Source organism: Kogia breviceps, chromosome 7 (assembly GCF_026419965.1).
Source record: "Kogia breviceps isolate mKogBre1 chromosome 7, mKogBre1 haplotype 1, whole genome shotgun sequence".
Taxonomy (NCBI): domain Eukaryota; kingdom Metazoa; phylum Chordata; class Mammalia; order Artiodactyla; family Physeteridae; genus Kogia; species Kogia breviceps.
The window spans coordinates 70,303,672-70,328,141 of record NC_081316.1 but is presented as its reverse complement, the minus strand read 5'-3'; the positions used below and the strand labels follow the sequence as shown (position 1 = coordinate 70,328,141).

Genomic DNA, 24,470 nt, shown 5'->3' with positions numbered 1-24,470 from the left:
TCTGATATAGGATTTGGAAGATAACATTTCCCCCTTGAAAATATGTTTTGTTTTTTCTGTTCTTTTTATCTCAACGGTTTATACTCTATATTACCAGTGTTTTCTTTCCTCTCTACAACCCTTCTGTCTGTCCACACATGATTTCTTTATCCCATAACTCCACATCTCAAAGAAAATATGAGCATTAAATGCTTCTCCTTAGGCAGTGTGAGCTATATTATTATAAGATTCATATTGTGAGTATGAATTGTGGTCCCTGTTCATTCCTGGATAATTTATTCTGTTTGCTTTGACCTATTAATCAGCTGACTATGCTTTGACTCTATACATTGGTGTCTTACTAGGATAGAAGTCATTGAACAAAGATTACATAATTTTGCCTTCTTTTAATTTGATTTGGCTTAAACTTTATTTTTTAAACGTTTTTATCATTATTTTTCACACTAGAATTACAAATTTGGAACTCTAAATGTGTATGTAAATAAATTCATTACAACCTAGTAATGAATGTAATGTAGTAATGTAGTAAAGGCCTAGTAATGTCGCCTCTTCTTCCTTTTTCAGTACTCCAAGAAAGCAGTTGTTTGAAGATTTTTTTAAAAATACTAGTTTAAGAATTTTTCTTTTTTATTCCATAAGAAATCAGAAGCTTTTAGAAAAAATATATCACAGTAATTTTTATTTTTTACTGATAATAGTAATTGAAAATATTTACTTTTGAATTCTGAATTAAATTGTCTTATGATGAATTTTGGGGATATTGTCTTTGAAATTAATTTTAATGACAAGCTTAGTATACTTTGTATTTAATATTGCCAAGTTTCTTACAGACACTTATATGCATTTATATGACAAAACAAAACCATTTGGAAAAATTTGTTAGAGTAATTTGTGATTCTGTTGAAATGAATTTTCCATTATGGTTAACATTTTATGTTAATTCTAAGGTGGACTAGATTTAGAATAAACTGTTGTAGTTGTGGGTGTGATTGGATACAACAAGTCTATAACATCTACTCACTAACATTACCATGTGATATGAAGTTAGATGTCTAAATATGTACAAATTGGGTTTCTGGGAGTCTTCCCTGAGAAAAAAAATGACTAGGTGTGATGAATTAAATGTATTTTTGATTCAGAGATATAGCATGTCTCCTCATTAACTACAATAAAGCTTTTCAGAGATTCAGTGCGGGATTTCCCAGATTCAAGGGCTGTAGTCGCTCAATCCCTTATTGGTGTTAAGGATAGCCTTTTATGTCCAAAATTATTCCTTGTCTTACAACAAAAGATGCTTGGAATTCTCATATTTGGTTTAAGCTAACTATTGAAGTACATGTGTTGTCTGGGTGAGGAAATAGTCAAATAATTATCTGCCACAGAAAGCTCATATGACCTATGTCCTTGAGGAGCAGGGGAAAATCTTGGCCATGATGTACTGGACTGCTTGGATTATGATTTACACCTGTTCTCCTGATGTGATTATTAATAATTTTTTCTTTACTTTCAAATGTGTCCTGGTTTGGAAGATAATTGTGTGATCTTTGTAATATTGTGGAACTCAGGGGATAGGATAAATGGAGAGTATGAGACTATTAGACACTATGGAGAGGTGTGAGTGAAAGCATCCAGAAAGAAGATGGAAAAATATGATTAACTTAAATTTCACAGTGCTGTAAATTTTTCTTGGTTTAAATTTCACAGTATTATAAATTTTTCTTGTGAAGATGTCCTAGGTATTTTTTTTTATTGCTTATGTACAGTTCAGTGTCCAATTAGTTTTCTTTATACCACTCAATTTCTGAGATTTTTTTCCCCTTCCTGCCATTTAGTGTATGATGAGGAAATGCAAATTAATTTGCTATTAGTCTAAAGAATATAAAATTGTAAAGGTAAATTGCATACAGAAAACATTTTTTCATTAAATCCCAAATGCATAATAATAATCAACACATGTACTTACTATGTTCTTCATATATTATTATTTAAGAATTAATACAAGTAAAGCGCTTACACACTTAACTCATTTACTTTTCAAATCAACCCTATTTAGTAGGTAAATGTATTATCCCTTTTTGTAGATAAAGAAGTTGAGACACAAAAGGATTAAGTTTCTTTTTCAGGGTCACAGAGCTGTCAAGAGGTAGAGCCAAGATTCAAACACTGCAGTCTAGCCAGTCTATGCTGTAAGGCTGCCTCTCAAAGATATGTGTGTGTGTTTCTGTATATGTTTTAACTTATTTATTTTATTTTATTCCTGTTAATATAATTGTCCTTATCTTATCAAAAGATGAGCTATAGTTTTATTTACAAAATGTTTCTACTCTTATCCCACTTGTGGTTATTAAAAATAAAAATAGAATTATAGAGTTCTATAGATGTTTTAAAAATAGTCTTTTTCTTATTGGATGAAAGTCAGAAAGTGCAAACTTCCAGTTATAAGATAAATGAGCACTAGGGATATTATGTACAACATGATAAATATAATCAACACTGCTGTACATTATATATGAAAGTTACTTAGAGAGCAAATCCTAAGAGTTCTCATCACAAGGGAAAAATTTTTTTTCTATTTCTCTAATGTTGTACCTGTATGAGATGATGGATATTCCCTAAACTTACTGTGATAATCATTTCATGATGTATGTAAGTCAGATCATTATGCTATTCACCTTAACTTACACAGTGTTGTGTGTCAATTATATCAGTAAAAGTGGAAGGAAAAAATAATCTCTTTCAGAAATGTCCACTACCTAATCTTTTTTTTTTTTTTTTTACCAATAGATAACATGCATCTCTAGCCTTTGACCTCTGTTTTGAGCTCTATAGTTCTAATTTCCTGTTAGATATTGTTACCTGGAGTTTTGTAGGTAGCTCAAGCTCTGTCTTTAATCATTTTTTTAAAAAAACTTTTAGTCAAGAATCTTTTAGTGGCCAACTTTAGTACTTTTTTTTTAAAAAAGCAACTTATGCTTTTAAATAACTGAGATGTTAAAAAGATTGGGACTAGCTTAAGGATTTGAATGGTTTTACCAGGACATCTCTCTTTCTCTCCATCTTAAGAGATGGGTTTATTCTTGGATAGGTTCTTTCTACCCTGTGTTAAGGATAGACATTGGCGACTCCAGGCTTACCATTATCACAATTTATGTTCTCAGACTAAAGATATCTCTTCCCTTCCTTTCCAGTATTTGTCACTCCCCCAAAAAGATTCTGATTGGTTAGTTTGGGTCACCTGCTCATCCCTTGTGTGCAGTGCTAGATGATTGATAATCCCATGAGAAATGCATTGAGTGGGTCATGCATGCTAGGCAAAGGTAGCTATGTACTTTAATAATTGTTTCTTTTCCTCACCCACTCCCTTTAACCTGCTTCTCTTTTATTTCCTAACACTGGAGATGTCACAGTCTTGGTCCAGTAATGCAAACTGCAAATCTGCAACTCATTCTTACTATGTCTCTTTAATTTTACATTCAGTTAGTTATTCAGCAAGTCTTGTCAAATCTACTTCTCAAATGTGTCATGAATTCATTCTCTTCTAACCACATCTACTGCCAGTGGCTTCACTTAAGCCTTCATCATGTTGTACCTGGATAAATACATTATTATAGCAGTTGGTCCCCTGCCCCTGTATCAGTTCCTTTATTTTGGAGTGATCCTCCTAAAGTGTTAATCTGATCATCACAGTTCCTTGATTAATATATTTCAGTGACTATATTTTCAGCATAAAAATTTCATTATCCTTAAACATGGCATAAAATGCTCTTCATGATTAGAAAGACCTCTGATTACTCCTACCATTTTATATGCATCATCTTTGTCTATACTTTTTATTCAAACTATGCCAAACTACTGGTAGTTTTCCAAATACTCCCAAGCTTTTCATTCTTCTCTCAATCAGGCTGTTGTTTTGGCCTAATTTGCTTTTTTTACTTCTTTGCCTGGCCAAGTCCTATTTTTTTTTGACCTAGTTTGACTTGATTGCTTCCTAGCAGCTTCTCCTAACTCTGCCTGTGATCCACCAATAGAATTTTGTGTCCTCTTTGATTGAAAAAAATTTAGGTTTTTTGCTTCTTTATTAGATGTGTTGGCAATGAGGGTAAGGGAATGTATCTTATTAATTTTTGTATCTCTCATGTTGTCTTATTGTAAACATTATTCAACATATGGTAGATGAATGAATAGCATGAATGAATGAAAGGTCACTATTTTTGGATCTACTATAATTTGTTAAATGTAGAATTTTACCACATTTACTCATGGAACACAGACCTAAAATATACCTCAGAGGTCTTCTCTAAATCTCTGGAGAAGTATAAATAAGATGAACACAAACTTGTAAGTATTCTTTGAAATTCTTAAGCATATTTTCTGTGCTAAAAACATGATTTTTTGAAACATTATCTTATTCTCTTTTTAACTGCATCAGATCATTGGTTTGAAATCATGGGTAAGAACTTTTTAAAAATAATTATTTTTGTGGTTAGGCAAAATCTAGTTTACTTGTGGAATGTTTGCTATTGAATGCTAGCATAAAATGAGACCTAAAACCTAGGTGTAATACCTTGGTAATACTTAAGAAGCTATTTACTAGCCATATTATTTTGCTATTTCTGGATGCTTCCAGAAATAGATTCTGGGGGAAGATCATACAGTGGAGTAACACTGTGGAGCTGTGGTGGGAGTGGTCCACTCTGGATGCAGGTAAAAAGAGGCTGCATTGTCTAGAGAGAATTTTAAAACAATAATAAAGCTGTTTTAAAGTCAGTCAGCTCTTTATTATCACCATGTGCTGGCAATTTTAAACAGCATTTCTGATAAAATGCTGTTAATCCCCAGGGCATGTGATTCCCACCATCCCTCTCCCTCTTGGTATGCCACTAACATCCATGTTCTTATTAGATCTACCCCAGTTCTAAGTCTTCACTTCACTGCGACTTTCATGTGTTATTTTATCCCTATAGCACATAACTGCATTACATTTTTCAAATAAATGTGAAAATTTAAGAAAAATAAGGTCAGTTGTTATTTAAATCTAATTTGCTAGGTAACAATGACTATTAGATGATTTAAAATTTATCATATTTATTTAAATATATTTACATATATTTAAATCGATCAGATGTATAAATGTATAATTGACTTCCTTTCATGTGCTAAATGGCATTGTATGTATAGCGCACAATGCCAGGTTTCTAATTTTCTGTTTGTTTCAGAGTTTAATTAGTGCAAGGTGTTCTGTAATGAGTTTAGCTCCTAGTTTGTTAGATCTTAACCTATCATCTTATGTAATTTTCTTTTCTAGGATACTCCTTTTGTAATATTAACTATGTAGCACTTTAGAGAAATTAGTCTTAAAATATAAATAATTTTATTGGTAATTATTTCAGTGATTTTTTTTTTTTTTTTTTTTTTTTTTTGCGGTACACGGGCCTCTCACTGTTGTGGCCTCTTCCATTGCAGAGCACACAGGCTCTGGACGCGCAGGCTCAGTGGCCATGGCTCATGGACCCTGCCGCTCCACGGCATGTGGGATCTTCCTGGACCAGGGCATGAACCCGTGTCCCCTGCATTGGCAGGTGGACTCTCAACCACTGTGCCAGCAGGGAAGCCCTTCAGTGATACTTTTATGATTAGCTCGTACTTCTCTTGTAAGGCCTGTATGGTTTATTCAATCAAAGAATATCTAAAGTTAGGGAATGACTTGGCTGTGTATTTTAAAACCAAAAAGAGAGGCAAAAATGGCATCAACTTAGGACTAGAACTCCTGCTTACTGTATTGTTAATATACATTTTCTGTGTTATTGTGTAGTAAATAAGACTATTTTCACAGTACTGTGGTTAAATTTAATTACCTAGTATTAATTCCTGGTAAAATTGATTAATGTAACCTCTGGTGCCACTGAAAACTCTACCCATATTTCCTCATTGTAGTTGTATATTTGTGTTCTCTAAAGCCTGAGAGAAAAACTCACTCATTAATTGATTAATAATTTTTAGGAAATTATTTTCATTTAATGAAAGCTTATAATCTTTTTGTTTTTTAATTAGAGTCGAGTTTGCCCATTTCTTATAGACCCTTCTTCCCAAGCTACAGAATGGTTAAAGACACATTTGAAAGACTCACGTTTGGAAGTTATTAACCAGCAGGTGTGTATTACTTATAATTTAGATACCAACTAGTAATGGCATCTTGTGGTGAAAAGAACTATAATCAGAAAACATAGATTCAAAACTGAGTCTTATAACTTACCTGGTATGGGTCCTGGGGAAAGAAATATAGCTTTCTTAGCTTTAGTCTTCTAATTTGTAAAAAGGAATAAGAATATTTGTTTGATTGCTTCTATATGCAAGGTGTTGATCTAAGCCCTGGGAATTTATAAGTGAGTAGTTCCTGCTCTCATGGAGATGACAAGTAATTACTTACACTAAACAATTAAATAAGCATTTACACTAAATTATGAATAAAGACAAGTATAGGATGCTATAGAAGTAAGTTACGTAGTTTGGAGATTTAGGAAAACCTCCTTGACTTTTTAATTTCCTGTTCCTGTAACTCATCAATGAGCATCCTTGTTGTGTCCCAAGATTTGATAGTTAGTCAGTGAAATGTAATCATCATGTTTTGTGTAGTGACTTTTCACTGTCATGTTTATCTCTCCAAAGAAATTATTTTTGGTCAGTTTTTTTTTTTTTTTTTTTTTTGAGGCAGGCCTAGTGTATGATTAATTTTTGTAGATATGCTTCAGGTGCTTGAAAAATCACCTCTTAAAAATGTTCTTCACTTATAAAATGGGGATATCTAACTCCCTTGTGTTTAAGAATAATTGTAATATAATTGTAATATATTTATATAATATATAAAAATTTAATGTCTTATGGTTGTAGTAGGAGATCTTAATAATTATTATCCAAATATTTAAATTTTTTTAACCACAGTTGGAGGCTTGGAGTGGTATTTAAAATGGCTCTTTACCTAGCCAGAAAGCCTAAAAATTCTTGCATGGTTATAGAATTTTATCTAAAGGTTCTTTTCACAGTAATTAGAACTATCACATCAAGATAAGTTTACTAGAATTCATTATCTTGTCTTTCTTCTTCCATTCAATGTATGATATTGAATACAACCAAAGTAGTTTTTATTAATACTTGGATGAATAATTTATTGCATGTAGAATTTGAAAATTTCTGCATCAATTTGAAATCATAGTAGAAAATTTTAAAAGGCTTTTTTATTAATGTAAAAATCCTTTTTTTCTAATATGTCTATTTAAATTATTTATGAATTTATTTGATAATTTATTCAACTAAATTGATTTATCGCCAAGTACTTATAACTGGAAAAGCAATATGAATAACTTGTATTGTTAACATACATATTAATTTTAAAATATTTGTTATTCCTGTTAATAGCTTCATTCATTATCTGTAAGGACTTTTGTAAATCTAAGGTAATAAAGGAATTCATATGTATTCTTATTTATTCTCTTAGGATAGTAACTTTATCACAACTCTTGAGTTGGCAGTACGTTTTGGGAAAACCCTTATTATACAAGAAATGGATGGTGTAGAACCTGTTCTTTATCCGTTATTGAGACGAGATCTGGTTGCTCAAGGTAAATGAATATTTGACAGTTTCCAGAGAGTAACTATTTTTTAAATCCAAAATAATTAACTTCATTAACTAACTTTGACATTTTTTGTCTTTTCACTGAATCTAAAGAGAGGAAAACTTTTTGGGGACTGGATTATAGTAATGTCATCAAAATCGAATAGTAACAGCAAGTAAAAAACTTAAAAGTGCCTTTTAAGAGGCACCATGTCAGGGTCTCCTACACCATTCCCAGGAACAACATTTTACCAGGAAGACTCACAGGATTCAGCACTCATGGCTTAGATTTATTGCAGGGAAAGGATGCAAAGCAAAGTCAGTAAAGAGAAAAGGCACATATGATGAAGTCAGGAGTCAAGAAACCAGGTGCAATCTTCCAAGAGTCTTCTTTCATTGGAGTCACACAGAATTTGCTTAATTCCCCCAGGACTGAGTTGTGACATGTGTGCAAGTTGTCTACCAAGGCAGCTTATTAGAGACTCAGTGTCCAGAGTTTTTATTGGGGCTTATTATGTAAGCACACTCTGTCTAGCAGGTAGCAAAATTCCAGACTCCCCAAAGGAAGGCAGGTGTTCAGCGTAAACCGTATCATTTGAACAAATAGTTTAAGCACAGTGAGCCTCTCTTATCTTTTCTGGGAATGGTAAGAACCTTAACAAAATCCAAATTCCCATACAATGTTTATGGGCCAACCTTGCAAGCGGGCCTCTCTAAGGATACTGGTCTTAGGACTGTTATGTTACCTCTTTTCTGTGCAGGCACCTAACCCAGACTTTGATATTAGAAAAGTTATGTAAGAGCATGTTGTGCAAAATGTCATAGACATGTACTTATATATAAGTACATATACTTACTTACACCACACACTTTGCTAGCACCACAAAGTTTAGAAAATTGGAGTTACTGGGGGCAAAGCAGAGAAATAGCAAAGAATGCACTATTTACTGATCACCTGTTAACCCACAAATAGGTATGCTTAGCCTAGCAGTGGTTGATATGTTATGGAAAGAACCCTAGTAGTGGAACTGTTGCCGATGTAACCTGGACTTACTTCCTGGGGTTCAGTCTCTGGTCTCAATCTGTTCTTTACTGGAGCTAATTCAGATCTCTTGAGCTACCTCTTGCTATGCTATCTTAAAGGGGGTGGAAATGAACCTTTAGGATAATCTGGATTTGACTCTCTTTAGTGTATATGCTGACCCTTGAGGGCTCATTAAATATATCTCAATGAGCTCTTATTGGTATTAGGTTTTGGCCGTATCTGCTGCATTGTCTGAGAATGGAGTTTGACAAGGTCCCCTAAAATTGGATCTGGTAAAAATTGATAATATTCTACATCATGATTGGTTCACATGATGAACCACTATTCCAGATAGTTGTTCAGGGCTGTTTGGGTAAATTTGTTAACTTTTGTTCACTTCATTGAGAAAAAGAGAGTTACCTTTGCCCCTACTTTACTTTTTCCACCTTCAATCCAGAGTCACATGTGTTCATGTCACATCAGTTGAAGTCTGTTATCCCCTTTGAGTATACTTCAGGTTGTCCTTTTCTACAGTTTTGAGTTCCTCATGAGTAGCCATTTGTCATCATACATTTCCTGTGGGGACAGAGGATGGTTGTCCTAGAAAGATGTAAAACAAAGCCTGTGTCCAAGTTCATTTACATCCCAATGTTCTTAATCTAAGCAGCATGAACTGCCTTTCTACATAGTGATGTCAAAACAGGCACAAGTAATAGGAATAGAATGTACTTCTCCTCCTCAAATTTATGCAGTTCAAAAATCCCCTCAAATGTGTATTGATCAAAAAGAAGAGCAAGGTACAATTCCTTGTCAAAGTCTCATTGTTTTAAATTTTCTGTTTCCTGTGTTCCTAGTAGCTCAGCCAAGGAAGAAGATAGATGTAGCAGTTTGCAACTGTCAAATAGCTGAAGACTGCTTGACCAGCTAGCTATGTAGAAGTTGCTGAAGGAGAGGCTAGTGTAGTTGAGAAATAGTTTAAGTTTTACGAGCAATAGATGTCAAAATTATTTTTATTAATCATTCTAATCCTTTACAGTTATTTCATTTCCATTTGGGGTTTGAGTATGGATTCGAGAGTTATAGTAGAGATGATAGCTAAACATTCTTGGTTGGCTCTTTTAGACCAAATTCTTCACTTTAGGCACGACTGCTTCATACAGGCATATGTATGTGCAATAAAGGTTAACCTTGTGATTAATTGCTGTATCTGTTTCTAGAGGGTGGTTTTCCATATAGGTATGTCTTTGGTAGCCCAGTTGAGTCTAGGCAGCCTAATGGCCTGAACACAGCTAGACCAATGGTTCTCTAATGGTAGTGATTTTGTCCCCCGGGGGACATTTGGCAATGACTAGAGACATTTTTGGTTGTAACAACTTTGTGCGTCTATTCCAAGGATATCTTTAAAATGTACAGGGCATCTCCTCATAAGGAATAATTTTCCAGTACAAATTGTCAATAATACTGAGGTTGAGAAACCCTAAGCTAGCTCACCAGTTCTGACCCATGAATCTCTGTACTAGTATATTTCAGTTATTTTCAGGGTGACATGCTTTATAACCAAGAGCACTATTTGAAGCCAGTTCATTGTACAGAATATTCCATGCTATAGGTTGCCAAGAATTTTACCTATGGATAGTGGGTGGCTGTAGCATTCCATTGGATTTTCTTATGTGTGAGATTTTTTTGTACACATCTGTAATTCTGTGCATCTGCAAGATATAGGGCTCAAAGAGAAGGATTGGTTTACCACTGCTTGTATTACTTCCAGAGTTGGCACTTGCAGCTTTACAGGAGCTGCCATTCAAACTTAGCCACATGTTTGTTGACCAGTTAAATTATTAGGTTGTAGTAAATTTTTCAGGTGTGGAATATGCTGCTTCTAGTAAGTGAAGAAGGTATTCAGTTGTTGGTTTTCTTTCTTTGTGTATAGTGGCTATAAAGCCAGCAGTTTATTCTTAATAGGCTGTGGGATATTTCTTTGAGCAAAGTTGATTTGATTATTTTTGTGGCCGGGTTTTTTGTTTCTCTTCATATAAGTCCCATCATCTTTAGTTAGTTAAGCTTGAAAGTTTTACAATACAATGTGAGCAATTTTATCAATGGAGACCATTACCAAGATGTTACCTATATGATGGAATGTTTGTACCCATATGGCAGTTCACATGGTACTTGGATTTCTCTAATTCAGATGATAATACATTTCTGAAGAGTTTGGACCTGTTAAGGTATACTGCATATAAGAGATGAACTGATTTTCGTCTTCTTCCCAGGGGAATATAAAAAAGAAATCATTAATAATCATTAGCAGTATTCAAGTATCTGCTGTGAGCAAAACATTTTTTGGGCCTCCCACTGTTGTGGTCTCTCCCATTGAGGAGCACAGGCTCTGGACGCGCAGGCTCAGCGGCCATGGCTCATGGGCCTAGCCATTCTGCGGCATGTGGGATCTTCCCGGATCCGGGCACGAACCCATGTCCCCTGAATCGGCAGGCAGACTCTCAACCACTGCGCCACCAGGGAAGTCCAACAGAACATTTTTAATCATTGCTGTGTCAAGCATTGTGGAAGCAGTGGTGGCCACTTCCTGGTTTAAGTTTCATGGTCAAAATAAATGTTCAAGCAACTTTTATTTTGAAATCCAGACAGATAGAATTGTGTAGCACTCTTGCTTGGTGTAAAAAGAATAACTTTCTTTTTCACTTCGTAGCATGATGCATTTCTTTCAACTATAAATATTGGCCAGATTTGGGTACACTTTATAGGCAGATCCTGCCGGTATCTTTGGCTAATTGTTAAAGAATTCTTCAAGGCATCACAGTAAACATAGCCAATTAATATATCTGTACATACAGGTGCTGCAAATCTATTAGATATGTTAACCAAAAAAATCGAAACAAAATATACTCAAACCTGATCCAGGTTCAGAAACCAAAATAATAGCCATGTAAATTGAGGCTTCCCCTGGAAAGAGAATGTGAGACCAAATCTTGTACTTGTGCCTAATCATTCTGTTTCCATAGTTCTCTAAAGTACAGTACAGATTTTGTGCCCAGGAGAAAAACGTAGTCAAAATTAACTCCATCATAGGTTAACTCCAGTGTAAATTAAGACTTTATACAGTTAAAACTGTGTTGGACTTTTATAGTTGTACATGTAATATTTTCTAAGAGTAGTGTAGGGGACTTATGTCCAAGGGTCTTTTTATACAATAAAACATTTATTTTGAAATATTTTAAAAAATGTTATATCAGAATAATGCATTGATGGGTTACATAATCAAATAGTATAGGATGGCAGGAGTGTTCTTTCCCTCCCCTCTTCATGACTAGTCTTAAAAGAGAAAATCAGTTACTTTTTAATTTTTACTTTTTATTGAGATAAACTTACAAATGTATAGTTTAATGATTTTTACAAATGGAATACACTTCTGTAAGCACCCAGATCAAGATACAGTACTTTTTCAGCATTCCAAACTCCCTTATTTACCACTGTCCCCCACAAGGATAACCACATTCCTGCCTTATAACAGATGAGTTTTAGTTGTATTTGTACATTGCATAAATGAGAAAGAAAAAAGCAGTACCTGACTACTATGGGCTGGAAGCTGACCAGGCTCTACAGCTTGACCATGGTGTTCTCCTGTTGAACATAAACAATTTCACAGAACACCATCAACAGGCAGGTCACTCTGTGACCATAAGCATGTCAGCATACAAAAACGAGGACACTTTCCATGCCACAAAAATAACTAAACATCCTCCTCTCCCTGCTAATATGAGTGACTTCTGCTTTTTTATCCATATAGCTTAGTCTGACACCATTTCTGACATCTCCTAGATATCAACAAAATTATTGATACTAATAACAGAATTGTCTGGTCTTTCTGATAGCATCCATTCCCCAGCAAAACTGCACTTTCTTTGAACCATTCTAAAATCACCCAGCATTAAGTCCATCTTCTATAAAAAGCATCTCTGAATACCTTTTTACTGAGACAAGGTGCAGTTTTCCATGGTGATCTATCTTTCATTGTAAGTTGCCAGTATACCCGAGCTGAGGCCCTTTAAACTGAGTTTATGTTTTAACTAATTAGTTAACTGAATAATTTTTAATTGAAGTATAGTTGATTTACAAAATTATATTAGTTTCAGGTGTACACATAGTGATTTAATGTTTTTATGGATTATACTTCATTTAAATTTATTACAAAACAGTGGCTGTATTTCCCTGTGCTGTACAGCAGTGGTCCCCAACCATTTTGGCACCAGGGACTGGTTTCACGGAAGACAGTTTTTCCATGGATAGGGTGTAGGAGATAGTTCAGGTGGTACCGGTCCGTGGCCCAGGGGTTGGGGACCCCTGTTGTACAGTGTATCCTTGTTGCTTATTTATTTTATAAGTAGTAGTTTGTATCTCTTAATACCATACGCCTGTCTTCCCCTTCTCCCGTTCTCTCTCCCCACTGGTGAGCACTAGTTTGATTTCTGTTAGTCTGTTTGTTTTGTTATATACTTTGATTTCTTTTATTTTTTAGATTCCACATATAAGTGGCAATATAGAGTATTTGTCTTTCTCTGTCTGACTTATTTCACTAAGCATAATACCCTCTAGGTTCATCCATGTTACTGAAAATTGCAGAATTTCTTTCTTTTTTATGGCTGAGTAGTATTTCATTGTATGTATGTGCATGTGTATATGTTTTCAATATATATTAATATATATGTGGTATATACATATATACCACATCTGTTTTATCCATTCATCTATTAATGGACACTTAGGTGGCTTCTGTATCTTGGCTATTGTAAATAATGCTGCTAGGAACATTGAAGTACATATACTTTTCAAAGTAGTGTTTTTGTTTACCTTGGAGGTTTACCCAGCAGTAAAATTGCTGGCTCATATGGTAGTTCTATATTTAGTTTTTGGAGTAGCCTCCATATTGTTTTCCACAGTGACTGTACCAATTTACATCCCCACCAATGCTGTACTAGGGTTCCCTTTTCTCTACATCCTTGCCACCATTTATTATTTGTGGTCTTTTAAATGATAGCCATTCTGCCAGATGTGAGGTGGTAGCTCATTGTGGTTTTGATTGTATTTCTCTGACGATAGCAGTGTTTAGCATTTTTTCATGTGCCTGTTGGCCATCTGCATCTCTTCTTTGGAAAATGTTTGTTCAGGTCTCCTGCCCAATTTTTAATCAGGTTGTTTGTTTTTTGATGTTGAGTTATATGAGCTGTTTATATATTTTGGATATTAATCCCTTATTGATCATATCATTTGCAAATATTTTCTCCTGTTCAGTAGGTTGTCTTTTTGTTTTGTCAATGGTTTCCTTTGCTTTGCAAAAGCTTTTAGGTTTGATCAGCTCTCATTTGTTTTTTTGCTTTTTTTCCTTTTGCCTGTGGAGGCAGATCCAAAAAATATTGCTATAACTAATCTAAAAGAGTGTTCTGCCTTCTCTTTTAGGAGTGTTATTTTTTCAGGTCTTACATTTATCTCTAATCTGTTTTGAATTTATTTTATATATGGTGTGATAAAATTGTCCTAATTTTATTCTTTTACATGTAGCTGTCCAGTTTTTCCAGCATCACTTATTGAAGAGACTGTCTTTCCTTCATTGTATATTCTTGACACATTTGTTGTAGATTAATTGATCATAAGTGCATGGGTTTCTTTCTAGGCTCTCTATTTTGTTCCATTGAACTGTGTGGCTGTTTTTCTGCCAGTATCATGCTATTTTGATTACTTTCTAGTATATTCTGAAGACTGAGAGCATAATACCTCTAGCTTTGTTCTTTTTTCTCAAGATTACTTTAGCAATTTGGGGTCTTTTGTTTTTCCATATAAATTTTAGGATTATTTATTCTAGTTGTGTGAAGAATGTCATGAGTATTTTTTTAAAATTTATTTTTATTTATTTATTTATTTATTTATTTTTGGCTGTGTTGGGTCTTTGTTTCTGTGCGAGGGCTTTCTCTAGTTGTGGCAAGCGGGGGCCACTCTTTATCATGGTGCGTGGGCCTCTCACTATCGCAGCCTCTTGTTGCACAGCACAGGCTCCAGACGCACAGGCTCAGTAGTTGTGGCTCACGGGCCTAGTTGCTCTGTGGCCTGTGGGATCTTCCCAGACCAGGGCTTGAACCCGTGTCCCCTGCATTGGCAGGCAGATTCTCAACCACTGCGCCACCAGGGAAGCCCTGTCATGGGTATTCTGATAGGGATTGCATTGAATCTTTAGATTGCTTTGGGTGCTATGGATATTTTAACAATATGAATTCTTCCAACTAAAGAACATGGAATATCATTGCATTTCTTTGTATCAACTGCAGTTTCCTTCTTAAATGTTTTATAGTTTTCAGAGTGGATTTTTCACATCCTTGGTTAAGTTTATTTCTCAGTGTTTTATTCTTTTTGATGTGATTTTAAACAGGATTGTTTTCTTGCTTTCTCTTAGTTCATTGTTAGTGTATAGAAAAGCAACAGATTTCTGTATGTTAATCTTGTGTCCTTCAACTTTACTGAATTAATTTATTCTAATAGTTTTTTGGTGGAGACTTTAAGGTTTTGTTTATATAGTTTTATGTCATCTGCAGATAGTAGCAGTTTTACTTTTCCCTTCCAATTTGGATACTCTATTTCTTTTTCTTGTCTGAATACTGTGTCTGGGACTTCCAATACTATGTTGAACAGAATTGGTGAGATTAGGCATCCTTCTCTTATTGCTGATTTGAGAGGAAAGGCTTTCTTTTCACCTTTTCACCATTGAGTATGATGTTAGCCATGGATTTGTCATAAATGGCCTTTATTATGTTTAGATATGCTCCCTGTAAACCCACTTTGATGAGAGTTTTTATCACGAATGGATGTTAAATTTTGTCAAGTGCTTTTTTTGTGTTTATTGAGATGATCATGTTATTTTTATTCTTTCTTTTGTTAATGTGATATATCATTGATTGATTTGCGAGTATTGACCCTTGCATCCCTGGAATAAATCCCACTCAATGATGGTGTATGATCCTTTTTATTTATTGTTGAATTTGGTTTGCTAATATTTTGTTGAGGATTTTTTCATCTATATTCATCAGAGATATTGGCCCTTAATTTTCTTTTGTTGTAGTGTCTTTCTCTGGTTTTGTTACCCGGGTAATGGTGGCCTCATAGAATGAATTTGGGAGTGTTCCATCCTCTTCACTTTTTTGGAATACTTTGAGAAGGATAGGCATTAACTCTTCTTTATGTGTTCGGTTTAATTCCCTTGTGAAGCCGGTGGGTCCTGGATTTGCTGGGAGGTTTTGTGTTACAAATTCAATTTCAGTGTTAGTAATTGGTATGTTCAGATGCTCTCTTTCTTCCTTGTCAGGTTATATGTTTCTAGAAATGTGTCCATTTCTTCTGGGTTGTCTCTTTTGTTGGCATATAACTGTTCATAGTATTCTCATGATTTTTTATATTTCTGTGATAATGGCTGTAATTTCTTCTCTTGCATTTCTTCTTTTTCTTTTATTTGTGTTTTCTCTCTTTTGATGAGCCTGGCTAAAGGTTTATTTATTTTGTTTGTCTTTTCAAAAAACAAGTTCTTGCTTTCATTGACCTTTTCTATTGTTTTTATGTCTCTAATTTTATTTCTTTAATTTTATTTCCTTTCTAATATGTATTATTTCTGCTGATTTTGGGCTTTATTTGTTCTTCATTTCCTAATTTGTTTAAATGATAGGTTATGTTGTTTATTTGAGATTTTTCTTATTTCTTGAGGTGGGCCTGCATTGCTGTAAACTTCTGTCTTAGAACTGCTTTTGCTGCATCCCATAGATTTTGGAAAGTTGTGTTTCCATTATCATTTGTCTCAATGTATTTCCTCTTTTCCTCTTTAATTTCTTCATTAGCCCATTGGTTTTTCAGTAGCATGTTGTTTATTCCTCACATATTTGTGCTTTTCCCATTTTTTTTTCCTGTAATTGATTTCTAGTTTCATACTCTTGTGGTCAGATAAAATGCCTGATATAATTTCTGTCTTCTTAAATTTGTTGAGACTTGTTTTGTGTCTTAGCACATTGTCAGTCCTGGAGAACATTTCATGTGCAGTTAAAAAGAATGTGTATTCTGCTCTTTTGGGGTAGAATGTCCTGTAGATATCTATTAAGTCCATCTGGCCTGTGGTGTCATTTAAGACCCTGTTTCCTTATTGATTTTCTCCCTGGATGATCTGTCCATTAATATAAGTGGTATGTTAAAGGCTTCTCCTATTCTATTATTGTTAATTTCTCCCTTTATGTCTCTTAGTTTTGCTTTATATATTTAGGTGCTCCTGTATTAGGTGCATACGTGTTAACAAGTGTAATATCCTGTACTTGTGTTGATCCTTTTATTATTACATGATGCTCTTTGTCTTTTGTCATAGACTTTGTTTTAAAGTCTACTTTGTCTGATATGTGTATTGTTACCTCTGCTTTCTTGTTATTTCCATTTCTGTGAAATCTCTTTTCCATCCCTTCACTTTCAGTTAGTGTGTCTTTAGCTCTGAAGTCAGTCTCTTGTAAGCAGCACATAGATGGGTCTTATTTATTTATTTATTATCTTTTTTTTTTTTTTTAACATCTTGATTGGGAGGGAGAGAGGATGAAAGAAAAAAGGACAGTTTAAGGGATCTCTGGGACATCAGTTGTACCACCATTGCATTATACAGGTCCCAGAAGGAGAAGAGAGAGAGAATGGGGTAGAAAATGTATTTGATGAAATTATAGCTGAAAACTTCATAAACCTGAAGAAGGAAACAGATATCCAGGTACAAGAAGCACAGAGGGTCCCAAACAAGATGAACTAAAAAGACACACACCAAGACATATCATAATTAAATCAGCAAAAGTTAAAGAGAAAATTTTCAGTGCTCAGGCAAGAGGGGTTGGCATGGGCACTTGGTGTTGGTCTGGGTGCGAATTGTGGCTGTCTGACCACAGACAGAAATCATGGCTGCTCTGATGTGCTGCCTGTGTAAGCACAGGCTCCCTGCTGCTTAGACACACTTTAGGTCTGAAGTACTTTTGTTTCTCACAGATGAGCTTTCTGCTCAGCTGTAGCAGCCCTCACCCCAGTGAGGCTGGAGCAGTTGCCAGACTTAGACTGGGGTGCATGCTGGGGCAGGAACAGGAAACCAGTCAGCCACTCATGCAGTTTCAATCCCCCCTCTCTGCCCTGTTTTGGAAGTAAGAAAGCGAGTATGCACTCCTCATGAATGGATTCCAGGCTTCTCACAGCCCTCCTGTTAGTTCCCCCAGACTCACATTCTCAGTGTCTGACCTTTGGATAAGGGTGCCCAATTTGTGACTCAAACTGCCTACTCCCTAGAGAGGGTCTCTTCCTGTGTTATCCCTCTTCTGAGTCCCCTCCCAGGGGCACAGGTTCAGACCTGATAGCTTCTCATCCCTTTATACCCAATTCTATATGGATCTTTCTTACAGTCATCTAGTTCTGCTAGTCTACAGTTAGCTTTCAGTGAGAATTGTTTCACGTGTAGACATATTTTTGATGTGTTCTGCATCCTCCTGCTTTGCCATCATGATTTCTTCTCCCTGAGTTAATTTAGTTTGTTTGTAATCTATATTCTGTGTATATATCAACTTAGATTAATTTTTTTAGGTGTTTGTCTATTGCATTTAATTTGTCAAATGTATTGGTGTGTTTTTATATAATATTCTTATAACTTTAAAATTTCTGTGAGTTTTCAATAATGTGTCTTTTTTGATATTGATAATTTTTTTTCTCTTTTTCTTTGGTAGGTCTTGATAGCAGTTTATCAATTTTACTGATTTTTTCAAAATACCAATTTTTAACTGTTGATTTTCTCTATTGTATTTTCCATTTTTGCTTTTTATTTATTTTATTCTTAATATTTTCCTTAGATTTTAATTGATTGTCTTTTTTCTAGATTCTTGAAATGGAAATACAAAGTATTGATAATTCACTATTTTCTTTTTCCTAATATATGCATTTTTTTTTTGTCTATAAACTTTCTGCTAAGCCCTTCTTCAGCTTCATACCACAAGTTTTGGTTTGCATTTTTTTAATTCATAAGTTAGTTATTGCTTTTGTTGTTTAATTTCCAGGGAGTTGGATATTTTCTGGTTACCCTTTTGAGATTGGTTTCTAGCTTATCTCTGTTGTGGTCAGAAAACTTATTCTGAAGTATTCAGTTGTTTTAATCCTGTTGAAGCTTTTTTTATGATCTGGCATTGGTTAATTTTCACAAGTATTCTGTGTACGCTTGAAAATTATGTAAATTTTGCTCTTGGTTTTTAAAATTTTCTCTAAGGTCAATTAATTCAAATTTGTTAATAGTAATGTTCAGATTTTCTATACCTTTACTTTTTTTTTTTTTTTTTTGCGGTACGCGGGCCTCTCACTGTTGTGGCCTCTCGTGTTGTGGAGCACAGGCTCTGGACGCGCAGGCTCAGCGGCCAAGGCTCACGGGCCCAGCTGCTCCGTGGCATGTGGGATCTTCCCAGACCAGTGCACGAACCCGTGTCCCCTGCATCAGCAGGAGGACTCTCAACCACTGCGCCACCAGGAAAACCTTATACCTTTACATTTTATTTCTATTTGTTCTATCATGTATTGAGAAAAAGTCTTTATGATTTTGAATTTTTTCTTTTAGTTCCATCAAGTTTTACTTTAAATATTTTGAAGCTGTGTGTTTGGATGCATACATATTTGGAATGTGCTGTCTTCCTGTTTGGTTATTTTCTTTGTCATTATCAACTGTCTTTTGTCTCTAGAAGTATCTCAAGTTTTAGAATTTGGTATTAGAATGATTACACTAATTTTGGGGATTGGTGTTCACATGGTATATTTTTCCATTCTTTTACTTTCAATTTTCTGTTTTTTTTTTTTTTTTTTTATAAAGTGTGTTTCTTATAAACAGTATGTCATTTGGTTTTGCATTTTTATTCACCATGGCAGTCTTAATATTTGTCATGTAATACAGTTAACCAATTCATGCAATAACTAATGTAGTTTTCTAATTAACCTGATAGTTTTTAATGGCTACCCTGTGTATAACTGTATGCATCTGTGACTTATTTTTTTAATATAGATAAATACTTTGCCAATTTTCCAGTATTGGTCTTTAACTCCATATACCCAATACCTGCCTTTGCATTATTGTTGTGCTGCATTTGTCATAGATTTTCAGTGGTTTTACTATGATGTCTTTAGAAGTAGTTTTCTTCGCATTTATCCTGCTTGCATTTTCTTGAATCATTCTAGTTGGTGTATAGTTATTACATTGAACCTTTAAATTTGTTTTTTTCTAATAATGGTTAAAATTCAGCATTATTTTGATATTGTTTTTAACCATTTACATATCTTCTTTCATAAAGGGCATATTGAATTCTTTTCACATTAACTTTAAAAAGTTAAGTAAATTTTAAAATCTATTCTAGGATTCTCAAAAATTCATTACATTGTTTTTCTTAACATCATAAAATAATCTTTGATAATTGTATTTTTTACCTAAAAAATAATTATTTTTATCAGTTAATATCATAAGTAATGCATGTAATTGTTGATTGATTTTTCTGTATATGTTGTATAATTAATATAATTGTTTTTTGTATTAGAATATAAAAAAACTCCTTTGTGAGACAGTTTACTTTTTCTCAGTTTAATTTGTTGCAAAGTACCTGTGTATGGCAGTCTGAATAAATCTTTTTTGACAATAATGGATTCTTTGCAATTACTCATATGTTGTTAATTCCAGGTTTTTACTAGGTCATTCTGTTTTCAAGTGTTACATCTTAAATACTAGTACACTAAACACTTTGATGAATTTTGAAGTAGAGAATAATTAATAAGAGTTTCTATTTTTGTCATCTATAATCAAACATTTCAGAAAAATTGGTAATATCAAACATATAGTTAATGTTAAAACTATATTGAATATAAGTAGATATTCCTTTGATGCTTCAGTATCCTAGGATTGTCTTAATGAATATTATTTATCCTTGTTTGCATAAGTGTTGACTGATCAGTAGAGCATTCTCATTAATAGTCTTTTGGGTGGCCTTGCTGTTGCTGTATTTTATACTGTATTGAAAAGCCTGTAATAAAAACTAGAAGTACTAGAAAATTATATTTTTTAATGTCATGTAGCAAAATACAGAATATTCCAGCCAACTAATTATGTCATTTTAAAAAAACAGGACCACGTTATATGGTACAAATAGGTGACAAAATTATTGACTACAATGAAGAATTTCGCCTTTTTTTGTCAACAAGAAACCCAAATCCCTTTATTCCACCGGATGCAGCTTCCATTGTTACTGAGGTTAACTTTACTACAACAAGAAGTGGATTACGAGGACAGGTATATATGGACAATCATTTGCCTTAGAAATCTTTAGTATTTTTGTATACTAATGAAATATTTTGAGTGGGAAGCTATTTTGTTAAACTGATTAGCATTTAAACTCATGATTTTGAAAATATACTTGCAAATCAGTAACACATTTGGGTTTATTTCATTTTCTATTAGTTAGAATTGTATATTTGTTGCTAATGTCAAATTGCTGCTTCTTCCAGTATAACTTTAGTTTTAGTCTACTTCTGTCATATTTGTTAGAATTTGAGAAATGGAGGATCATACATGTTAAGATTAGCAACTTTATTTTTTTTAACTGTGAAAACTGAAGTTTAAATGTTAAAATTGCAGTTATTGACTTATTCAGCTAGGTGAGGATCTTTGATTCCCAATCCAACATTTTTTTTTTGACTAGAACATTTGCATGTTTGAATTCACTTTATCTGTGTATGGCTTATTATAGTTTATAGTTATTACATGAATTGCAAAATGATTTTCATGTACAGATTTTTACTTATACACTCCCTTACTCATTTTTCCTCTTTAAAGATATCCTGTTGACTTTTTTAGTATCATCCTGTTTTTTACCATCTAACAATAGTATATTTTTTCTGTTTTGATTTATATGATAGCATGTATATTTGCCATGGTTTTTACTTTATTGTAATTTTTTAAACTCTCCTATTAAAATATTTTTCTTACCATACTAGATGACTCACTGCATATTTTTATGAACAATGTCTTTTGATTGTCTTGATCATATTTCTCATAAATAAAACAATGTACAAATTACTCAGAGCTTGGCAGAATTAACAAAATTGCTTCTTCTACATAAAAGATCTCCACAGTAATTGCTGAAAAGGGCTATTTAAGTATCACTTTAACAAGAACTAAATGAACTTGCTTATACAATAGATTTTGAATTAATATATTTTATGACATGCAAATGTCATTTCCTATTTTAAAGTTTCAAACTGAAGAATTTGACATAGCAGTTTTCAACAGCTTTATTAAGATTCAGTTCATATGTCATACAATTCACTCCTTGAAAGTTTACAATTCAATGCTTTTTTAGTGGAATTTCTGAGTCTTATGGTAACTCTATGTTTACCATTTTGAGAAATAGACAAAGTTTTCCAAAGTAGCTGCACAATTTTACTTTCCTACCAATAATGTATGAGGGTTCCCCTTTCTCCACATTCTGGCCAACATTTATTATCATTTGTCTTTTAAATTATAGCCATCTTAGTGGATGTGATGTGTTATCTCATTGTGATTTTAATGTAGTATTTTAAGTAAGGTAACTATTTCTTTGGGGGACTGTTTGCCATTAAAAATGTTTGCTTCCATAGTTTTTATATATTTAATCTAATTTAAGAACTGAATATTACATGTTGATATGTTAAGTAATGCAATTTCTTATAGGTGTCCTATAATATTTAACATTTTGTCAATTAGTTAACTATTCATTTTGCCTCTTTTGTCAGAAATAATTGTGAAGGTGTCTCATATGTTTAACTAGAAGGAATGAAATGAAGTACATAGTAGTATCATTATACTTGTAATATTTGATCAAACATAAGGCCTGTTTGTGGGAAGTTTTCATTTTGGTTTGTTTTGTTTGAACTTTATTGCTTGAATAACCTTGGCTTTTTTTTAAAGCTTTTGGCATTAACTATTCAGCATGAGAAACCTGATTTAGAGGACCAGAAAACAAAACTGTTACAACAGGAAGAAGATAAGAAAATACAGTTAGCTAAGCTTGAAGAATCTCTTTTAGAGGTAAAATTGAGCTATTCAGGATATTTTTCATATTACATTGTTTTGATTATAATCAAATATTGTTTTTTAAAAAATTATAGTACCTTTAGCATGTTTTTGGTTGTATCAAAGACACATCAATATGTATCTTAAAGTCAAAATTCAAATAGAAAAAGGTAGATGTCTTGGAATATAAGATTTCTAGGAGTAATGTTTAAGACAAGCAATTTTTAAATAATATCGTCTTTATACTGTATTATTTCATTAATATTTGATTTTATGCTCAGAAAAACATTCAAAGGTAGAATGAAATTATGATTTGATTTGTAACTTTAGTTTTTATTTTTATTAGGTTGATAAAATTAATACATATACAATGTTTTGATGATATAGTATCATATAATGATTTACAGTATCGATACAGAAGGCTGTAAAATAATGAAATTCTTTTAAGAGAACATAAGTTCCCAAGATCATCATCAAATTAATGATAGTTCACATGGGCTTCTTTTAATTGATTATTTTAATATATATAATAATGTTCATATTATTTTATTAATTTTTCTGCAGACACTTGCCACATCTCAAGGCAATATTTTGGAAAATAAGGATTTGATTGAATCTTTGAATCAGACAAAAGCAAGCAGTGCACTTATTCAGGAGTCACTTAAAGAATCTTACAAACTCCAAATTTCTCTTGATCAAGTAAATATTTCCTTCTTTGTGATTTTATATTGTTTTCTTAAACTTTCATGTTCATATGATAAAAATTTTCGTACCAAGACTTCAGGGGAATGATGATTGCAAAAAAAGAAAGCTATTCAAAAACACCAGGTCCTTGGGTCTAATTCTTATTATAGAGAGGGCGATAGATGTTGAGGGTATCAAGGGTAAGGAGTGCTGGTCATTGAGCCCTGCTGAGTACTACTGATTCCTGGCATGTTATCCAAAGTTCTAGAGCTATAAATTTGTACTGAAATTGAAAATGAGCGTGTTTAAAATGACTATTAGAGAGCATCTTTGCCATTCCTGGAACTTGTCTTAAGTTAAGGCAAGTTAAGTATATCAATAAGAGAGTTAAAAGCTATTCTTTCCATCAAAAACATTTTTCTTCCCTACTCATCCTGGACCCCATGAATGTGTTGATCTGAACTCTTTTCTTAAAAATGTTTAAGATCCTTCTTGCTTTATTCTTTCGACATTTCCTAGAGCAAAATTTCAACCTTATATCAGTACAATGTATCTTTCTTTTTCCTCCTACATTCGGTGACAGAGATTTGCTGAAGAAAATCAAACAATGAAGCAGATTAATGTTATTGTGAATTCCCAGTCTCCAACCTGACCTGGACCCTTACTGACATCCTTTAATATTTCCCATTTACTTCAATGACTTTTCCAAATGTTATTTTAGGTGTTTTTCAGCTGTTGCTCAAATTCTACACTTACATAGTATTACTTTCTTCACTTGAAAAAGAGCTCTATTGAAATCAGAATAAGAAAAAACATAGCCTGTTTCCAATCCAGTCATCCCACCTTCTGTGCCATAGCTAAAATTGGCAGATGTCATAGCTGTCCCTGTATACCAAAAGGATTTTGAACTTTCTGTGTCTTCTCTTTCTGAACAGGCATCACTGACTCACACACACAATTTTACCAGTATCATATTTATAATCCTGGTGCTTTGATCAGAATGACATGGAGAACCTTCTCAGAGTTCA

At 33.5% G+C, this 24,470-nt stretch overlaps 1 protein-coding gene across 2 annotated transcripts in view; it reads left to right on the top strand.

The window, feature by feature from the left end:
- Positions 1 to 24,470, top strand: part of DYNC2H1 (dynein cytoplasmic 2 heavy chain 1) — a 380,690-nt gene that overhangs the window by 144,258 nt on the left and 211,962 nt on the right. The window contains exons 64-69 of one of the 2 annotated variants that reach the window (XM_067038564.1): positions 4,430 to 4,450; positions 6,052 to 6,150; positions 7,493 to 7,616; positions 20,834 to 20,997; positions 22,654 to 22,773; positions 23,323 to 23,457. In XM_067038564.1, the coding sequence (XP_066894665.1) occupies positions 4,430 to 4,450; positions 6,052 to 6,150; positions 7,493 to 7,616; positions 20,834 to 20,997; positions 22,654 to 22,773; positions 23,323 to 23,457 (663 nt within the window). The remainder of the gene's footprint in view (positions 1 to 4,429; positions 4,451 to 6,051; positions 6,151 to 7,492; positions 7,617 to 20,833; positions 20,998 to 22,653; positions 22,774 to 23,322; positions 23,458 to 24,470) is intronic. The other variant, XM_059068297.2, reaches the window with a different exon arrangement.